The following is an 18,909-nucleotide window of genomic DNA, read 5'->3' as shown; positions in this document are numbered from 1 at the left end:
GTGGGGTTTTGCCTGATTTTTTTAGCTCTATCCCATGTCAGGGGTTGCACCATAGGATTTCTTAGCCCCCGTCTTCTGCAGCAGTTGGGGGCTGGTCTGGGTGCTCAGCCCTGGGTGCTGCCTTGTCCTGCTCAGCACCTCGGGGGGGCTGGACCGGACCCTGTCCCTACACACCTGGAAAACTGGGGGCAGGAGGTGTTTGGGAACAGGACCCACTGCTATAATACACGAAGGACTGGAAATAGGGCTGAGGGTAATTCTGGACCGAGCCCACAAAAGCAATGGGGTTACAAGGGGTTGTACCCGGGGAGGGGATGCAGGGCAGCAGATGGGGGTGCAAAGCCGGCGGGAAACCTCCCCATTTTCCCCCATAAGGGAAAAAAAAAAAGAGAAGGGGGGGTCTGCCAGTCGCCCAGCCGAGCACAAGTCCTGCCTCCTGCCTCCTTCCTCCTCCTCCTCCTCCCAGATGTTCCCTTGTGTGCAGCCATCTGTTGAGCTCCCTCCTCCCTCCTCCTGCGGGGAAAGGGGCAGCCCGCCTGCCCGGCCAGCTGCACGCCTTGGAGGAGGAGGAGAAGAAGGAGGAGGAGGAGGAGGAGGAGGGAGGAGGAGGAGAAGGAGGAGGGAGGAAGGGGACACCCGGCCCCCAGGCTTTGCTCTCGCCGGCTGCCGGCGGCGCCCGCTCCCCGCCGTGGGAACCGGCGCTGCGTGGCCGTGGGAAGCAGCCCCGGGGTGGGAACCGACCCCGGCCCCGGTGAGTGTCCCCCCACCCCCCTCCTCACGACCCCCCCAATCCCCTCCCCACGCTTACAGGCAGCCGACAAAGCAGCAGCCCCCTCCCCATCCCCAATTCCCCATTCCGGGGAAGGGGGGAGCTCGCTGAACGGGGGGTCGGGGGGGGTGCTGAGCCTCCCCGGGGATGCTCAGGGCCGAGCTGGGGAGGGGTCTGCTGGACACCCCCCCCCCATACCTCCGAGCGAGGAAACTTTTGGGGTGCCACGACTTTTTGCCCCGCGTGGGACCTCAGCCTCTCCAAAAAAGCAGCGGGCGTGCGGAGATGGGGTGTTTGGGGAGGGGAAGCGCTGAGCTCCGGAGGGGAGGGAAACCACTTTCCCCCCACCCCTGGCATCCCAAAAAGGGGGGATTTGGGGTACGGAGACTCGTCCGAGCCCTGCCCGTTCCCTCCCCGCGGGCTGCAGCCGGGGCAGGACTCGCGGCTCCGGCCGGGTTTGGGGTTTTATTTTTATTTTTTTTTCCCCTTCTCCTTCCCCGTGCAATGGTGGCTGCGGAGCAATCGGGCTTGCCACGGCTGCAAAGTAATCCGAGCAGCAGCTGGAGGCTCCGCACCGCCTCCCGTGCCCAGCTTCAGGGCTTTGATTTCACACAGGGCTCCCTGTCTGCCTTCCTCCCTCCCCTCTCCAGCGGGGAGCCTTTGGGGTTTTTCTTTTTTTTTTCTTTTTTTTTTTTTTTTTCCCTTTTTTTTTCCCCCTCCCAGCTCGGGTTCTCGTGCTGTAGGAGCTCGTAGGGTTTCGCTGCTCACCCAGAAGGTAAGGGGAGAAAAATCGGGGGGGGCAGCTTGGGAGGAAGGCAAAGCTTAAAAGAGGGGGGTTTGGGATGGGGCGAGGAGGCGCAGAGGGGCTCAGATAAGGGCAAGGCAAAGCTCCCCGCCCGGGAATTTCCCCTGTCTCTAAGTGGATTAAGCTGGAGGGGAAGGTGTGTTTGGGGGGGCGGGGGGGGGGGGGGAAGGGAGAGGAAGCAGCCCAGGATTTATTTGTTTGTCGGGTTCTCTTCTTGGGAAAAAAAAAAAAAAAAAAAAAAAGCCTCTGGTTGTGACTTTTGAAGCAGGAGGTCAGAAAGCACGGGGTTCCCCTGCTAACGCGCGCACACACCCTGTAAACTTTTAAGCAGCTCCATGGAAACTTCTTATTAATGCCGGAGGCGTTAAAAGCCCCGGAGCCCGGCAGATTTATTAGGGCAGTCACCCACAACACGTGTCGGCCCTCTCCAGACAAAAGGAAACTTCGCTCCTCTGCCGGGGATGAGCGGGGAGCCCGAGCGGGGAGCAGCGAGGATGGAGAGAGGGGTCAAGGACGGAGAAAAGGGTCAAAACGTTGGGAAGTGGCCTTGCAGCCGTTCCCCATCATGGTTAGTTTGTGGGGCAAAGCCCCAACGCGATTTAATTGAAGGTGTTTGAGCCCCAGAGCAGCGAGAGCCCCGCGAGAGCCAAGCCGAGCAGCGTTGGCGGCGGCGGCTCGGAGCTGAAAGACTTCCCCGGGTGCCTGCCGTGCTAAATCAGCTGCCGTGAGCCTGAATAAGCGCATTCACTGGAGTTACAGTGGGAAACTTGTCTCTCGCGGACACTGTGCCATTGCTCTGCGGAAAGCAGCCGGTGCCCGTGGCTGAAATCTTGCATTGAGCGCCGCTCCGGAGCCCGGCTGGAGGCGCGCGGGGCGTTATTGCGGCGGTAGCGAGCACTGGCGTGGTGGAAAGGCAGATTTAGAGCAACGCCTCGGTGGTTTTCCTGGGAATAAGGAGAAGCTGAGAGGACTGGAGGGAGCCCGGTACGTCCCCAGGAGGATTTGCAGAGTTAAGCTCGGTTGGTTGCTCCAGGGAGCGAAAGCAAAGGCAAAGTGGGTCGTGGCCACCGCTCTGCCATCCACACACCAGCCTCCACTGCATTTATAGACCCTGGGAGCCAGTCCCAGCCCCGGAGAGGCCACGGGACACGGGAGGTGCTTGCTCACACGTGGTTTATAAACGAGGCCCCGAGCTCAGCCACTGCCAGTCTCCGGTCCTGGAGGCAGCTGGTGCGCGGGGTGAGCGGCTCGGGGCAGGTCGGGTGCTGTGGGAGACACCCCGCTGGGAAGGAATCGGGGGGCTTTGCTCCAAGAGGCAGAGGGGAGCGATGGCAAAATGCCTGGGGGGGACGAGGATGTGACCAACACCCCCAGGGGACCTTCAATTTCTGGAGAGGGAAAGGCTGCGAGGGGTCTGCAGCACCCCTATTTTTCCAGCTTGGCTCCAAAGAAAGAAAAAAAAACAGCATTGAAAGGATGGGAGGAAATAGGAAGAAAAGAGTTGTAAAACAAAGCAAAAATGTAAAAGCTTTTGTCTTTTTTTTTTGCTAATAGAGGAAGAAGCATCCCGTGCTCTCCCAGCCCTGCAGCCAGCAGCAGCGTGTGCCACCCCGGCGCGAGACGGAGCTGGGAAAAGGAGGTGAGGCCCCGGCTTCAGAGGTTTACACTTTTCCCTCCATCCCTAAGTGCTTTTTTTTTTTTTTTTCCTTCTTTCCCTCTCCTCTCCCTCCTCCCTGCCCGGTTGGTGGGGACAAGCAGAGGCTGGAGGGGGGGATTTAAGACAAGGCATCCTTGTCTGCAGCCCTCCTGACCCCCGGCGCCCCCGGGGAGCGGGCACGCAGCAGCCGCAGCGCCGGCAGCCTGGCAGGGTATCAGAAGAAACTTCCGAAACGAGCGAGCGTGGAGATATTGGGGGCCGGGAAGAGATAAAGGCTGGCTCGAGCGAGCCCTTTCTTGTATCAAAACTTGGCACCTGGACCCGTCGTGGCAAACGGGTGAGCAGGCACGGCTCAGCGCCATTCGTTACGGGGGAAGCCTTGAGATTTCTCATTCCTGCTGCAATTTATATATTTATTATTATTTTTTTTTTTTTTTTAATTTCCTGGAAGCTGCGCAGCAAGGAGGGTGGGGGGAAGGAAAATGCGTGCTCCGGGAATCACCCTGGCCTCCCCCTGCTCGTGAAAAGCCGCAAGAGATTAACCCAACCTGGCTGCCGCAGCGCGGGACATTCCTGCCTAGCATTAACCAGGCTCCCAACCCGCCTGTTGGAGCAGTGGCAAACTGGAAAAAAAAAAATGCACTTTATCTCCTCTGCAGCCGAGCAGAGGGCCATGTGCTCTGTGTAATAGCTGAGTGCTGGCATCTGTGAGGTTTCTTTTCCTTCCCCTTTTCCCCGCTGCCTGCTTCTTTTTTGTTATCTGTGATGCTGACTGGTCGCCTTCCCCTGTTTGATGCCCGGCGTGTGATGGGTGGGAGAGGGGAGCAGAGCTGGTTTTTAGGGGCGAGGGAAAGTCCTGCTGGAGGAAGAGGGGTCCCCACTCGTGGGACAAAAGTGGGGGTCCTCATAGGGATAGGAGCCAGCAGGTGACTTGGAGATGAAGGGCTCTGATTCCTCTCTGTCAGGAATCGCTGTAGATCCTTGAGGGTTTTTTTTTCTCAAAGGTGAGCTGCAGGGGAAAGAAATAAGACTTTCTAATTTGGCTTTGAATACGAGATCATCAGGAAAAAATTCAGACTTAAAAGCAAAGCCCCGCTGTGGCACATGGGTCAGGCAGCTGTGATTCCACACCCCCACCACATCCAAAGCTCTCTGGGGGGGGCAGGATGCAAGCCCAGCCCCAAAATCACCTCTTTCTTCCCAAAACCTCCCCTAACCTGGGAACACGGGGAGGTTTCCCACACCAGGATGGAGGAGGCAGTTCCTCCAAAGCCCTTTGATACGGGTGCAAAGGCTCAGTTCCCACCAAGGCGTGGGGCCTCCACCCAGAAGCAGCCTCTTTGTAGGACATCTCCAGCTCATGGGACCGCAGGAGTATGGGGTAGCTTTGAACGTGGCTGGGTTTGTGCTCTGGGTGGAAGCATTGCTCAGCAAAATCAGGTCAAATTAAGTTAGGATTTGGCTTAAGGCAGGGTTAAATGGTAAACGCTGGGTGGTTTTGTGCGTCCTGGGTGACGTGGGTCATCGTGGCACGGCGGAGGGGTCACTGAGTAATGGGACAGGAATGGGGATGGAACAGAGCCAGGGCATGGGGCAGAGCCCCCTGGAGAGGCAGGCTGGCTGCTGGCAGCCACAGAGGAGACGTCGAGACACCAAGATCGATGGTTTGAGAGGCTCTTAAATGTTCCTCCACCGCACCAACGTCCCCGGGTGTTCTGTCCCCCAGCCTGCCTGCCTTTTTTGTGGAAGTCAAGGCAGGGCCGGTGTCCTGGACACACCAGGACGTGGCACATGAGGACAGTGGTGGCATTTGGCTGGGCCAGCTGTGGCCACGGCAGCACGGTGGTGATGTCCAGGAGGGTCCCCATGGGGTGAGATGGGGGCAATCTCAGCTCGTGCTCCAGTCCCCGTTAAAGGAAAGGGTTTGGACCTTGGCGGGGTGACTCCAGGTTCACCTCCCAGTCCTGGGGCTGGGCATCCTTAAGGCTTCAGGAGGGAAACTGAGGCACACGGGGGGGGAATTTATGGCAATATCAGCAGTAGGTCCTGCATGGGACACGGCTCTCCCAGCCTCCGTTAGATGCCTCCATCAGGGCGATGGTGCTTTAGTGCCTCTTTCTGCTCTGCGCCGGCTCGGTTGGCACTGGGGTTGGCAACCTCGGGCTGAGATATCAGCATGAATCCCTAAACCAAGTGCACGGAGAGCCACCAACCACCGTCACCTTCCTTTCCCACACCACCCATGAGATGCTGAAGGATCCAGGGAGAGGAGGCAGAGAGCTAGGGAGACACCACAACACCATGTTACGGGGACAGTCGAGCAGCATCTGGGGTAGGAACCGCGGTGGGGAGGATGCCCTGCTCCTGGAGCCTTTGTCAGCCTTACCCAGACCCCCTTCCCCTCCCCAAATCCCTTTCCAAATCTTGCAGGAGACCTGCTGGGCGTAGCAAATATCTCACATCCTCCCAAAGCCCCCAGTGATGCTCTGCAGGGTGGCCACCATGCCGAGCGGCCCATTGCGCGCAGCGGTCACGTTGCAAGAATTATTTGGGGGCAGGGGGGGATGCCAAGAGAGGAATGAGACAGGAGCCTCCAGCTGTGCTGTTTGCAACAATAACGGCCAGGATTGTATTTATTATCTCCTCCGTGGAGGGTCTGCAGCTGCACGCTGACGGCCACGGGTGGCGAAGGGGCCTGGAGCTCATTTTGCAGGAGAAAATAAAATAATAATAATTTTAAAAAAAAAAAAAAGCCCACAAAGAAGTCCTGGGCTGGCCAAGGCATTACCAAAGGGCATCCAGCCTAATGTTGCCTCCCTGATTTGCTCTCCCTTATTGAAGCCAGCAGGCCTGGGAGGGTGGTGAGGAGATGGGAGGTTGGCAGCTGCTGCTTTTCGGGGAGTTAAAGCTGCACGGGGTCCTCTTAAAACCCTCCCGTTGAGGCTGCAGGCTCTGCCCCCGGTGGATTTCTTTTCCCTGGGCTTTTCACTTGATTTTGGCCAGCAACCGAGGCGTGCCATTGGAGGGAAGCTCTCGCATCTGGATGGCTGTTTTGCAGCCTCAAGGAGAAAGCCCTCGGAGATGCAGGAGGGTAAGGGTGAGCTACCTGCTCTGGGTGCACAACATGGCCAAGCAGCTCCGAGAACAGTTAAAAGCAAGGAGTGTAGGAGGCTTTCTCTCCCCGTGCTGTACCTCTTAACATTTCTCCCTGGTCTGGTGCATGGGGTGCATCCCAGAGCGCATTCCTCTCGGATTATATCATGCCTCCAGGAGCCTGGAGTGTTATAAAGGAGTACGGACACAGCAGGAGCTGGTAGCGGGACCGGGTGAGGCTGGGAGTCAGGTGTGGGAGAGCATTGTAAAGGGCTGAGGCTGGAGGAGCAGCGTGCTGGGATCCTTTTAGCTTTTGATAACTGGCTAGCCAAAAAAATAAGAGCCTTCATTAAAGCATGAAATGACCAAAAAAAAGGTGTTTCATGCTTTAAAAATTCGCATCAGCTTGTTGGTTTATTTGCTCTGATGTCCTGACTCCAGGAATGGCTGGACAGGAGGGGAAAGGATGTTCCCTGAAAACCCTGAAATCCTGCATTTTTTTGGGTACCCCATCTGAGCCCGCACGCCCTAAGATGCTGGGAAGCAGTGTGCTGCTGCTGGTGCTCCCACTTTCCATGGACCAGCCCGTGCCAAAGTGGAAATGCTCCAAAAGCTGAGCAGTCCTGGGGCTGGCGTGATCAGGAGGCAATGGCGAGACCACGATGCTCTCGTGTGTGTAGCCAGGGCTTCTTGCTTCAGAAACGCCTCCTCCGAGCACAAGCACAGCTCTGCGGGAGGCTGCTGGGCAAAATTAATTTCAAAAAGCCACAGGAGACTTTTTCTCCCCACCAAGGGGAGCGGTTATAACCTGAGAGAGGTTATGGCTGAGAGGGAAGGCGGATTTGGGGTAAAAACCCTGGGGTTTGATTGCAAATGTGCTGGAGTTTGCAACGACCTCTTGCACAGATGCTGCCTGGCTGCCCCCATCGGGGTGAAATCCCCGGGAGCTCCCGTGACGCAGCTTTTGGAGGCACGCTGCTCCCGGCCCTATTTTGGCTGGGGATGGGTGTAAATCAGCTGGAAGGCGCCCCATGGGCTGGCGAACCTGCCCGTGCAGGTTTCCCCTTGTGGGAGCCAAAAATACCCCGCACCGCACCTCGGTTTCCTCCTGGGGTTGCCGAAGTGGAATAAATTGTTAGTGGTTTAAGCCCTGGGATGATAAATCACCCCTGGCCTCTTGCAGAGCAGATGGGATTTGTGACATAAACAGTCGGAGCGAAGATTATTTTAACAGGGCTCTCAATTTCTTTTGTGAAAAAAGGAGATGCATCTAGCTTTAAAAAAGAGAGGGTGTTTGAGCAGAGCAAGGGATGTCGCTGAAACCAGCGACGACAAACCCGTGCTGTGATGCTGCTGTGGGGTTTGGAGGTGCTTGGCTCCCTCCTGACCATCCCTACGTGTCTTCTTCTGGTGGGCTGAGGGGCTGCTTTCTTCTGGCTTTGGGCTTGCAAAGCACTTCTGACATTTAAAGGTTTGTCTGGCTTTGTTCTTGCTCATCTTACCCATCCCATCACCTTTGAAGCCTATAAAAATCACACCGAAGCATGGAGAGCAGTTGTGGGATGCTGGTTAATCATTGACTTTTTGGCTCAGCTGCTGCTCCGTGCTTGCAGCTGACAAAAACGAATGGAAATTAGAGAGCTCTGGGGGAAAACAAGGAGTGGGGTCTTGGTTTTTCCCTTCCTTGGCCCTTCTGGCTTGCCTTACCCCCAATTCCCTGCTTTTTGGTGAGATCCGAGTCTTGTAACAATAGACTTGGTGATGTGGTTATTTCCATCCCCAAAATATAGGCCTATTGCCTACAGTTGTCTCATAGCCTGGATTCCCAACACCACTGGGTTAATTACTTGCTAATGACTCCCCCTTGGCGGTGGGGCTGTTGACTGGATGCAGACGAGGTGGGCTTACATCCAATATTAGAAATCATTAAAGTGAAAAGGAATTCGTAATTTTTTTTCCTTCTCCTGCCCTGTATTTAATCCCGATTTTCCCAAGTGAGCAGGAAGACAACAAAAACCATCTGTGGGATGATTTCAGCTCCTCTTCATGCCCTCGGTGCCTCTTTACCCAGAGCCGCAAGGGCTAATTCGGCTGTCCCAGGGGCTGAGTGCCCCCCAGCCCCATGCTGGCACACAGGGCTGGGGAAATAGGGTGAGGTTAAGGTGGAGACAGGGTCGTACACCCCCTTCTTTATGTCCTGGTGGGAAATTTGGGATGGCCCAGCTATTTCAGCAGCTTTGCACTTCACGTCGATAAAACCATCTCTGATAACGTATCACCCAAAAGCAATTCAAGCAATGGCTCCTGACAGAGGGGTCTGTTAAATCGGGCTGAATTTAGACGTGCCAAGAGGCAAGCCCCCATCCTGCTGTCACCAACACCTACAGTAATTCCGTGAGCTCCTCAAACCCACCTAGGAACACCATCAACTCCCCAAACCCACGCAGGATCAAACCTCATGAACAGATACATTGGATCTCACTAACTCTCCTCTTCCTAAACCTAGGAAGACACAAGTGCAAAACCAGGACCCCAAAGCAGCTAAAAACAAAAATTCTCCATCTACAGGTCCCATCTACACCAAAACTCCTCCCTAAGGAAGCACACGGATTGGTTTAATGAGCTTTGCAGAGGGGGCACACACAGCTCTTTGCAGATGGGGACTGCTTCAGGGAAGAGCAAAAGCCCTTTACTTTCATGGGTTCACGAAAAAAAAAAAAAGAGAAAAGTTGTCAGCAGCAGTTTCTTTATCACGGGAGGAGTGTGTGATGTGAGACAAGGGATTAATGGTCTCGTAGGCTGGTTGGAACCAGTTTTGTTGTGTGCTCACACTGGCGTTTGGGATCCAGAGACCTGGCTGTGATTGCAGCTGCGGCGTCACTCGGGCTCGGCCCGCTGGAGCCCAAACCGGAGAATTGCGGCTGTTACTGGTGCTGCGCCCCACCTGATCGTCATTCTTGCTTGACACAATAATGAAGGAAAACATTTTGTTTAAAAAAAAAGCCCTCTGAAGGAGTTCTGTTGTTTGAGAAGCGGCTCAGGAGCATCCTGGCACTGCGGAGCTGCCGTCCCAGCTGCGTCTCAGAGCCTCCCAAGTATTTATAGAGAAAGAGCCAACTTGCTCTCTGTTTTTTATTTTTTTCCCTCCTTTTCTTTAGCAGTCTGAAGGATTTATGGCTTCTATCATATCCCATGCAGCTCGCTACATTTTCCAATAGCGTTCCCTTTCCCCTGCCCCCCATTAAAGGCAGCCAAGTGGGCCTCGTGGGCCTTCCTATGAAGATTTTGCCTTTTGTTCACTTGGCTGACGCAGGAGGCAGAAGAGAATCCCCAAAACTTTTCCCTCGATGAAATATTGCTGCTTGCACAACTCCTCCACCCTTTGCTAAAGCAGTCGCTTTATTTGCAGGAGCAGGGCTCCTGCCCTTCCCCTTTGCCTCTTGTCCTTAAAGGTTGCTGTATTTGCTTTTAAGCCAGAATGCTCCAGTTTCAGCAGCAAAATCACAAAAAAAAAAAAAAGGAAACTACCCACATCTGTGCACTGTGCCTTAGACAGAAAGGAAGTCACGTCATCACAAATCTGCTCTGTTTTTGGGCCACCAGGGAGAAGACTTCTTCTCCCCATCCCGGTAATCCTGCAGCTGGGCAGGAAAATTTGCTGGAAAACTAACCCCCAATGGGGAAAAAAGGTTAGTTTTTGTTGGATGGGTGAGCATGGGTCTTGTCTTTGGTGGGTTTCACCCCGTTCTGGAGCAATTTCTTTCTCTTCACCCTATTGTACAGACAACCTGGGGTGTCTGCTCTACTTGAAGATCACCTGCATCTCCTCATCCCCCATGAGAGGATGAGTCCCTGAGCAGCAGGCTTCTATCGAGGGTTCGATGTGACTGCAGATCCCTCCTGGGTGGGAAGCAGGTTTCTTTGGGAGGTTTAGATTGGATATCAGGAAGAATTTCTCCATGGAAAAGGTCCTTAGGGATTGGAACGGGCTGCCCAGGGCCGTGGTGGGGTCACCGTCCCTGGAGGTATTTAAGAGATGTGTGGACGTGGTGCTTAGGGACATGGACTTGGTAGTGTTGGGTGATGGTTGGGGTCTTTCCCATCCTAAATGATTCTCTGGTTCCACGAGGTGGCAAAGTCTCAGCTGTGGATCACTGGAGCAGTGAGAAAAGGGTTTAGGGAATAGGAGAGGGAGGAAAACGAGTGCAGTGGGAAGTGGAACTTTGCAACGCCACCACAGCAGGGCTTTCCCCTCCCACACCCCAGACCTGGGTTTCCTCTGCGATCTGTTTTTAAAATCAGAGTGACTTTTCAGGTTTTTTTTTTTTTTGGCAGGAGGATCTCAGTGCGAGTTTTCCGCCTGGGTCCTGCCAAGGGATGAGCAGAGCAAGGAGGAGCGGTTGGGGCATCTGCAAACTCAGGTGTGGGGAAATGGGACTTGGGGAAGATGCCGGACACCCTGCAGGGAGACCATGAGAGCCACAGAAAAGAAAAAGTCACGGAGGAAGGCAGGGAAAACCAATCCAAGGGGTGGTTGTCTTCTCCTGGTGGCTTTCCCTGCTCTCGATCACCGTCCCAGGCGCTGGGGCTGGAGATTTCTGGGCTGTGGTGTTGCCTCCGGGTGAACGTCCCCAGTGCTGTAGGAAGGATAACTCGTTTTTCTTTCGCGAGGGGATACCTTGGCTTCCTGCCTTTATCAACAGAGCAGCTCGTAGGCAGCCGTCCAAAGGCAATTTGATGCGGTTTCAAATACACACTGTACGCAGATGAACTGTAAATGCCTGTGGCATGTTTCCTGCCCCGTTTCAAAAAGCTGTATCGATTGCTCCATGCGGCAATAAAGCATGCCCATACCTGACTAAGCTCTTCCTTGATTATCTGGCAATACAAGAGTCTCTTCCTTGGACTGGAAGGTGACCGGCACCTTAATTTCTCCTATCTTTTAGGAGAACCGGCCAAGTGGCTTGTTAGCCGAGGAATGTTTTGTGCTGCTCCATAAGGGACTTTTTAACTGGTAGCAATGGATCGCATCTCATCTGCAAAGCAATCCCAAAGCCAATAAGGGAGATCTTGGGGTGCTGGTGCCAGGAGGGAAGAGGCAATAGCTGCCACATAAGCACCTGCTGGGGTCTGGTCCAGCTCCCACCAAAGCCAACGGGATGCCAGGAGGAACCGAGCTGGGGTTTCAAAGGAGGAGTTAGGAGGCATTTTACCTGTTGAGATCTCGAGTGGGAGGGATGTGAGCGATGAGCCACCGGGAGATTGAGGTGACACTGGTGCAGGTGCTTCCCTGTAGATGAAACTTTTATCATTTAGGGTTTTTAGTTTCCAAAGGGCTCCCCACTGCTCTCATTTCCCTTGGTAATGGAACATTTCAGTGTGTTTCAAAAAAATAAAATAAAAATCAGCTTTTAGTTCGGGAGTGGCTACAAAATGGAGCAAGCTGTGGTCTGCGTGCACAGAAACAGAGGGTGGATCGGCCTTGATGTCATTAAGAAAGGGATATCTGGACACGTGTCTGCAGAAAGCAGCCCTATCCCCTGCATCCCCTCTGCAGACACATGTGTTTTCTCAAGAAACCATTGAGATGGGCTGAGACTAGGGCTCATTTTACAGTTTTTTTGTTGTTTCTGCAGAATAATGTAACCCAGAGGATCGCGTGTTGGCCTTTAGCAGTGCTCTGGTTGCAGGCTTTTTGGTCAGAGTCCCAAACTCTGTTTTCAGGAGGTCTGGGAGCTGCTCCCAGACAAGTCATACCAGTGATCAGGGCGATATTTTTGCAAAGGCATTTTTCCTTTTGCACTTCTTTTGCCCGTTGGCAAATCAGCCCTGGTGGGTCTCCTGGGAAGGAGCATGGGGCCAGGATGACCATGCTGAAAGGGGAGAGAAATTGCTGCCAAGGGGAGGTAAAAGGAGGTGTCAGCTGCTGGGAAATGGTCCTGGGAAGGTGCAAGGGCTGCAGGGAAGGGCAAGTGGGAGAGGTGATACTGCAGGGATGTTAATAAAGTGTTTTTAAACAGAGGTGGGAAAGGTGAGAATAGAGACCAGGGGGCTGAGATGGGGATGGGAACATGAGTTTAAAGGGGATTTTTATTTTGCCAAATGAGTGCTTGGCATGTGAGTCTGTGTTTATCAGCAGCATAGCCAAAGAGCGGTGCTGTTGGATCTGCTTGCCTGCTTTGGTGGGAGTTTTTTTATATAGCCAGCCCCCCAGAGACCTGATTTTTAAGGCATGAGGAGCCACCACCCATGGCTGTAATGGGGACCAGATCGGCCCTCTTCAGCGACGGAGGGGCAGAAATGTCTCAGACAGAGGAAGGTCAAAACCAGAGGGGTGGAGAGAGCTCCTCGCTTGCTGGCAGCATTAATCAGGGAGAATACTTAATGTAATTAGCAAAGACTCCCCAGGGAGTCTACATGAAACAAATTGGCTCTCCCCACTCGATGCCTTCGAGGGAGCAGTGGCCTTCGTCTGTCCTGCCTGCCACCATCCAGCAGCATTCGTCTTGGAGTATGCTCTGATGATGCCATTGTCTCTGTCATCTACAGGAAATTTGAACAGAGTTTTGGTTTTTCCCTGGTCTGACAAGGGTTTGGGATGCCTAAAGTTTTCACTGAATGCGCGGCCTCAATGATTTCTGCTACCTGGTTCTCTCAACCTGGTTTCTCTTAAACCCGGTGCTCCCAAAACGCACATGGATGCCCTGACTTCTGGGTGGGACGTGGTGAGATCTGGGTGCTGAAGTCCTCTGGGCTGTAAAAAGACTCAGTATTTGAGCTGCCATTTAACCTCACATCGAAGGGTCCAGTTGAAAGGGTGTACGTTGTGTAGATTTTGCTTGAAGGCAGCCTATTGCTCTTACAGCTAATTTCCAGTTGTACGTTAACTTGGTTATACCTGCAAAGGCTGTTGACCCATTTTTTTTTCCTCCATTAAGTTCCCACTGGGGTTCATAACATGAGAAACACGGTGTTTGGGGCATCCATGCTATTTAAGGGTATACTTAGTCTTTCTCTTTGTGAAGACAGAACTCAAACCATTATGTACCTTCAGTAAAGTAAAGGCAATTAAATCTGCTTTCTTGTTTTCCAGGTCAACAATGCAGTTCACAGCCTGGTTCAACCTGCTGCTTCTCCTTCCCTGTTTTGGTACCACCAAAACCTGCTTCCCCGGCTGCCACTGTGAAGTGGAAAGCTTTGGTCTCTTCGACAGCTTTAGCCTGACCAAAGTGGATTGCAGCGGCATAGGCTCACACATCGTTCCCGTCCCAATCCCTCTGGATACCTCCTACTTGGATCTGTCTTCAAACAAACTGGAAACAATCAATGAATCGATGCTTACTGGCCCTGGATACACCACCCTGGTGAGCCTTGACCTGAGCTACAATAAAATCGCCAAGATTTCCTCCACAACCTTCTCCAGGCTTCGCTACCTGGAGTCTTTGGATCTGAGTCATAACTCTCTGGAAGTCCTTCCAGAGGATTGTTTCTCCAGTTCTCCTCTGGGTGACATAGATTTGAGCAATAACAAGCTTTTGGATATAGCAATGGACGTTTTTGCCTCCAAAGGTCAAGGAAAACCCCTGAATGTGGATCTATCCAATAACATGCTCAGCACAATTACGAGGCACCGCGAGAAGAGCATCCCCAACATTCAGAACTTAAATCTTTCTGAAAACAGGCTAACATCTGTGCCAAACCTCCAGGGCATTCCCCTCCGATACTTAAATCTTGATGGGAACCCTCTAGTCAAGATTGAGAAAGGAGACTTCGTGGGGCTGACAGATTTGATTCATTTATCCCTCAGCGGCCTGCGTGGCTTCAAAGAGTTATCTCCGTATGGTTTCAAGGAATTACCAGCCCTCCAAGTTCTGGATTTATCCAGCAATCCCGATTTGAGGTCACTGACTGCCGACGTTATCTTTGGCTTGAACTCCCTACAGGAGCTCAACCTCTCTGGGACAGGCATGTCATCCTTGCCAAAGACTGTACTGAAATATCTGCCCTCCATCAAAAGCATCACCCTGGGGAAGAACATACAGTGTCTTAAGACCATCAAAGAAGGACAATACCACCGACAAATTGGGCCGACCAAAAAAGAGGTCCTCAGCTGCCACGACAGCCATGGGGCCGTAGCAGCAGCGCCTTACGTTTTGTGATGAAAGAGGACAAAAAAGGGATGGGGGAGCTTGGGTGGGAGGGTGGGGGGCCGCGGGGTTTGTACAGGTGTCGGACTGAGATGGCTTGCAGTGTGCCTTTTGTAAAACTGTTGATAATTTATATATTTGTACATGCCAAGACTTGATTGTTCGTGGATTTTATACATTCGCCAAACCCGGCCCGCCTCCCCTGCAGGCTCCAGATCGAACCCGGGGTGCTGAGGGCCACCACGCAGCCCCTTGGCTCGAGAGCAACGCTGTGGGACAATGGGACCGAGCTGCTCTGTGGGTCCCAGAGCAGAAGAGCTGCTCTGGAGCAAACCTTCCTGCCCCAGACACGCTGCAGGAGCACAGCTACACCTCTCCAGAGTGCACACCAAAACGTCCCAACTCCGTAGCTGTTGGCTTACGACCATGCGCTTCACCCCGCTTTTTTTAATTATTATCCCCCAAGAAGTGCCTTCTGGATGTCGCCTTCATTAGCAGCACCCTGTTCCCTGCCGTGCACTTTCAGTCTGAAGAAGCATTTCCAGACAAACCTGAACGCAGGGTGCTCCTAATGTGCTGGTTTTTACATGTTGTTTGCATAGACGTGCAATGAACCTGGAGGAAGTAGATAACTCTTCCCACTCTTTTCCCCCTATTTTGCCATCTCGATCCTTTCCATATCAAATTGCTTTAGGTCCAGCCTTGGCAGCCTCCTGTCTTTTTAACCTTTTGTTGCTTGGAGATAATGTGCAGCAGAGCAAGAGGAGTGGGGAGAGAGAGGTCTGCCGACACCGCATTGCACCTGGGCACCAGCCTCCCACGAAGCAAATTAACCGAGCTGCAAAGCGATCGTGTAGCCTAGCTTGGGAAGAAAAACAACTCCCTCCTTCCTTTCTGAATGAGCCTAGGAGGAAATTCTGACAAGGATTCTCATCTCCATGACCTTATCGAGCCAAGACGCAGACCCTGAGGACTTCAGAGGAAGCTGTTTCTAGGCTGATGTTCCCCATCTGAACTCAACATCTGCGACTCAGCTGGGCTCGTGTCAGGCAATTTCCAGAATGTGCCGGGGGAAGAATTAACGCTGATGCCTGCAACCCTGGAGCAATTTGACGATTAGAGGAAGGATCTTGGGGTTTATTTTTTTCCAGCATTGTGGCTTTTTTTTCTCTTCCCACAGCTCCTTGGCTGCCAACTGAAACCTGATGAAAAGCCTGGTCCTCAAAGCTTTATTTTTCCTTCACTCTAAGATGCTGGCAAAGCACGTGGGAGCCCCTCTCATCCCACTGCTCATCCACATCCACGTCTCATCCACATCCACGTCTCATCCATGTCCACATCTCATCCAAGTCTGCATCCACATCTCATCCATGTCCACATCTCATCCACGTCCACATCTCATCCACATCCACATCTCATCCATGTCCACATCTCATCCACGTCCACATCTCATCCACGTCCACATCTCATCCACATCCACATCTCATCCACGTCCACATCTCATCCATGTCCACATCTCATCCAAGTCTACATCTCACCCACATCCACATCTCATCCACGTCCACATCTCATCCACATCTCTGGGCCAGGAGAGAGCAGGTGAAGGCAGCACTCAATGCTGGGTGTGAAGCCTTCAACCTACTCAACGGAGCATCTCCCATGGAGGTGTCTGCTCAGAGTCCAGCCCAAATCCCACACACTCTGCCCTGGGGATGGGAAGGGAAATCGTGCAGGGGGTCCTGCTCAGACTGATCTACACCCAGCCTTGCATCAGGGTGACTTTGAAGTGTTGGAAACAGGTTTAGGGAGGTCCATGCAAGGATGATGGGGGCATAAACCCAGCCCACAACCCTCCTTGAGAGTGCTGGGAGGAGCTTGGCTTCATCCTCACACCCCCAAAGGTCTTGGCAGAAGGAAAATGCATTGCCCAAAGCTACGGGGGTGGTGGAAAACAGCTGAGCTCATAAAAGCCAGCTGCTGCCAGGGGGGGCTGAACCCAGATTCAACGCCTTACTTTGGGATACTGAAATCTGTCTCCCACGTTTTCATCCATCTCCTTTTCTGATTGAGGACCTTAGGGTGGGATTTTAACCCTTTCTTTCAGTGCTGGGGGCTTTGTCCCTCTAGTGAGCCTTTGAAAGGCTCAACCAGCCTTCACACTCACAAGAAACGCGGTGATTTTCTTAAAAAGGCAACAGAATGGAGACCCACATGGGAATAGCAATGGGGGCAGTGCAAGATGGGGCCAGTCTGGGAGGAAGGGGGTGGTTTTTAGTGGCTCTTGCCTTTTTAAGAGAATTATTTTCTGCTGGCAGAAAAATGTAATTAAAAAAAAAAAAGTGGTTTAATTTTATAAATCCGTATGTAGATGCAATGTTACGGGGATCATACACTGTTAAAATCACCGTCTTTGCACCACTGTGGTAAATTTAAAACCCAATGTGACAATCCAACTGAAGACTGCAAGATTTCCTGGTGTAATCTCACGCTAGCTGCTAGATAAACAAGTCTTAGCAAAGGCTGGCAAATACCGTCGCTGTATTAGTTTGTTGTTTGTTTTTTTTTTTAAAGAACCTCAGCAGCATTGTAAGGCTTTGTGATTAGTCACAATATAATAAAGTGATTTGGAGGAGAATAAACTCAGATCCCTCGGATTTATTTCCTTAGTGCTGGGAGGGCAGTTGGGTCCAAAGTACAGCACTGCACGTTGCTCCCAGTTCTCGGTGGCATCTCCCTTTGCTCAGCCCTACCAGAATCATGGGTGTTGCTCCTCCAAAATGATGTGTTTTTTGGCTCATCGGGCTCCATTGACAAAGGCTTGAGGGTTTCACTAGGTCTAGGCAAGCTGACTCGAAGGAATTTATGGACATGGGGCAGCATCCATAATTGACACAAGAGTATCCAGAGCAAATTTCCCACTCCAGGATCTGCTCCAAAGGTTGGTGGGAAGGTCTTCATGGATTTAACAAATTTGGGAAATGGGCTGCTATGGGGGCAGCAGGGTTGAAAGGCTGGGTTTGCAGTGCAGGGAATGTCCGTGAGCTGTTTTACAAGTCCCTGGGGGGGTGGGAAGATGAGCGGTGGCTCGGTGTGCAGAGGTGCTTCGTGCCAGACTGCAGAGCTTTTGGAGGTGAGATACATGTGGGTATGGGCTCAGCGCCACCCCCCGAGGAGTGGGGACTGTTGTGGGGGGGGCTAAGAACATGCAGAGCTGTTGCAACTGAAGAATAAATAGCAGCAGGATCCCACCAGGGCTTTGCCTGCTCCTGAACAGCATGTTTAGGACCTGTAGGGGAAAAGCTGTGGATGACACTTGGAGATGGATGCTCCTTTGGTGTCTTTGGGGTGATGGGAAGCTGGGTTCTTCAAATTCCTTGGGGATGCCCCATTCACACATTGCTCCCAGCGCTGTGTCGCCTTGTCCCTACCAGTACTCCTCAGCTCCCAAATCTTAGCTCCCTCTTGTTTTCCTGGTCATTTTTATTACTTAAATAGCCTTTCTGAAGCCCTGTGCATGGGAGGAGGCAGGCGAGAGCCCCCACGATCTCCAGGTCATCTCCAGCACAGCTGAAACGCAGCACAAGTGTCCCTGTGGAGGAGGAAAAGGCACAGGGTGACTTCAGGCTTGGAAAATCTGAGGAGGGCCTTGTGCCAGCTTCCTGAAGCCGCTGTCAGCCTGATCCGAGGTGTGATGGACTAAAACGTGGTGTCAGACTTCACCCGGGCCAGGACAACCCAGCCACGGTGGTCACCTACAAGCTCGGGTAGTCCCCAGCTCTGCGACCAGATATTTTTGCCCTGGCAAGCAAGACGGATGCTTTAATTAGAGGCTGCATATTTTTAGAAGCCGGAAAACCTCAGCGGAGGCTGGGCAACAAGGATAGGCTGGGGTAGGGAGGGGAAGAAGCGGCTGAGCTTCTGTTTGTTCCCAGCTCTGTCTCCTGGAGAGGTATCAGCATCTCCCCCTCCTTTCCAGCGTGCTGGGAAAGATACTGAGGGTCACTTCCCCCAATCTCCTTCATGTCCAGGGCTTAGGGATAGCACAGGACAACCCGCTTGTCTTTTATTTCATTTCATTTTATTTCAGAAGGCACAGCTCCTGATACCCCAAAGGTCCTTATCTCTGGTCTGTAGGAGCTCTTTCTCCTGGCTGTCAGCCCACAGAAGTCCCTCACTGCCTGATTATGTGGCTGGCTGCACAGCGGCAGTAGGTGCCGTCCCTTTTTTAAAAATAGCTGTATATTTTCCATTTTGCAGGACGTATTCTTTCCAGCAGGTCTGGTCCACATGTCCTGGCTCAGTCAGGCTGGAAATCGATGACGCATTCTTGCCATGCCAGAAAATCATGTCGTGGGTCTGGAGACAGTCCTTCTGGCTGCCTTGGGACAGCTTTGGGGCAATGAAACCCGCTGCCTAACAAATTTTTTAGAGGGAGCAA

The 18,909-nt window shown here is 52.8% G+C and overlaps 1 protein-coding gene across 4 annotated transcripts; it reads left to right on the top strand.

Moving 5' to 3' along the window:
- The first annotated feature begins 689 nt into the window (after positions 1 to 689).
- TSKU (tsukushi, small leucine rich proteoglycan) lies at positions 690 to 17,110 on the top strand. Of its 4 annotated transcripts, XM_048051086.2 has the most exons (4): positions 1,470 to 1,544; positions 3,129 to 3,213; positions 10,660 to 10,745; positions 13,418 to 17,110. In XM_048051086.2, exons 3-4 carry the CDS (start codon positions 10,702 to 10,704, stop codon positions 14,481 to 14,483), a joined length of 1,110 nt encoding a protein of 369 aa, XP_047907043.2. In that variant the 5' UTR covers positions 1,470 to 1,544; positions 3,129 to 3,213; positions 10,660 to 10,701; the 3' UTR covers positions 14,484 to 17,110. The 4 variants fall into 4 exon arrangements, with proteins under 4 accessions (XP_066846107.1, XP_047907043.2, XP_047907044.2 ...); XM_066990006.1 differs by lacking the exons at positions 1,470 to 1,544; positions 10,660 to 10,745 and adding an exon at positions 690 to 751; XM_048051087.2 differs by lacking the exon at positions 10,660 to 10,745 and having other exon boundaries at positions 1,473 to 1,544.
- Positions 17,111 to 18,909: the final 1,799 nt, after the last annotated feature.

Source organism: Anser cygnoides, chromosome 1, assembly GCF_040182565.1.
Source record: "Anser cygnoides isolate HZ-2024a breed goose chromosome 1, Taihu_goose_T2T_genome, whole genome shotgun sequence".
Taxonomy (NCBI): domain Eukaryota; kingdom Metazoa; phylum Chordata; class Aves; order Anseriformes; family Anatidae; genus Anser; species Anser cygnoides.
Note: the sequence above shows the minus strand (reverse complement) of the source record. Positions and strands in the feature narration are given on the sequence as shown.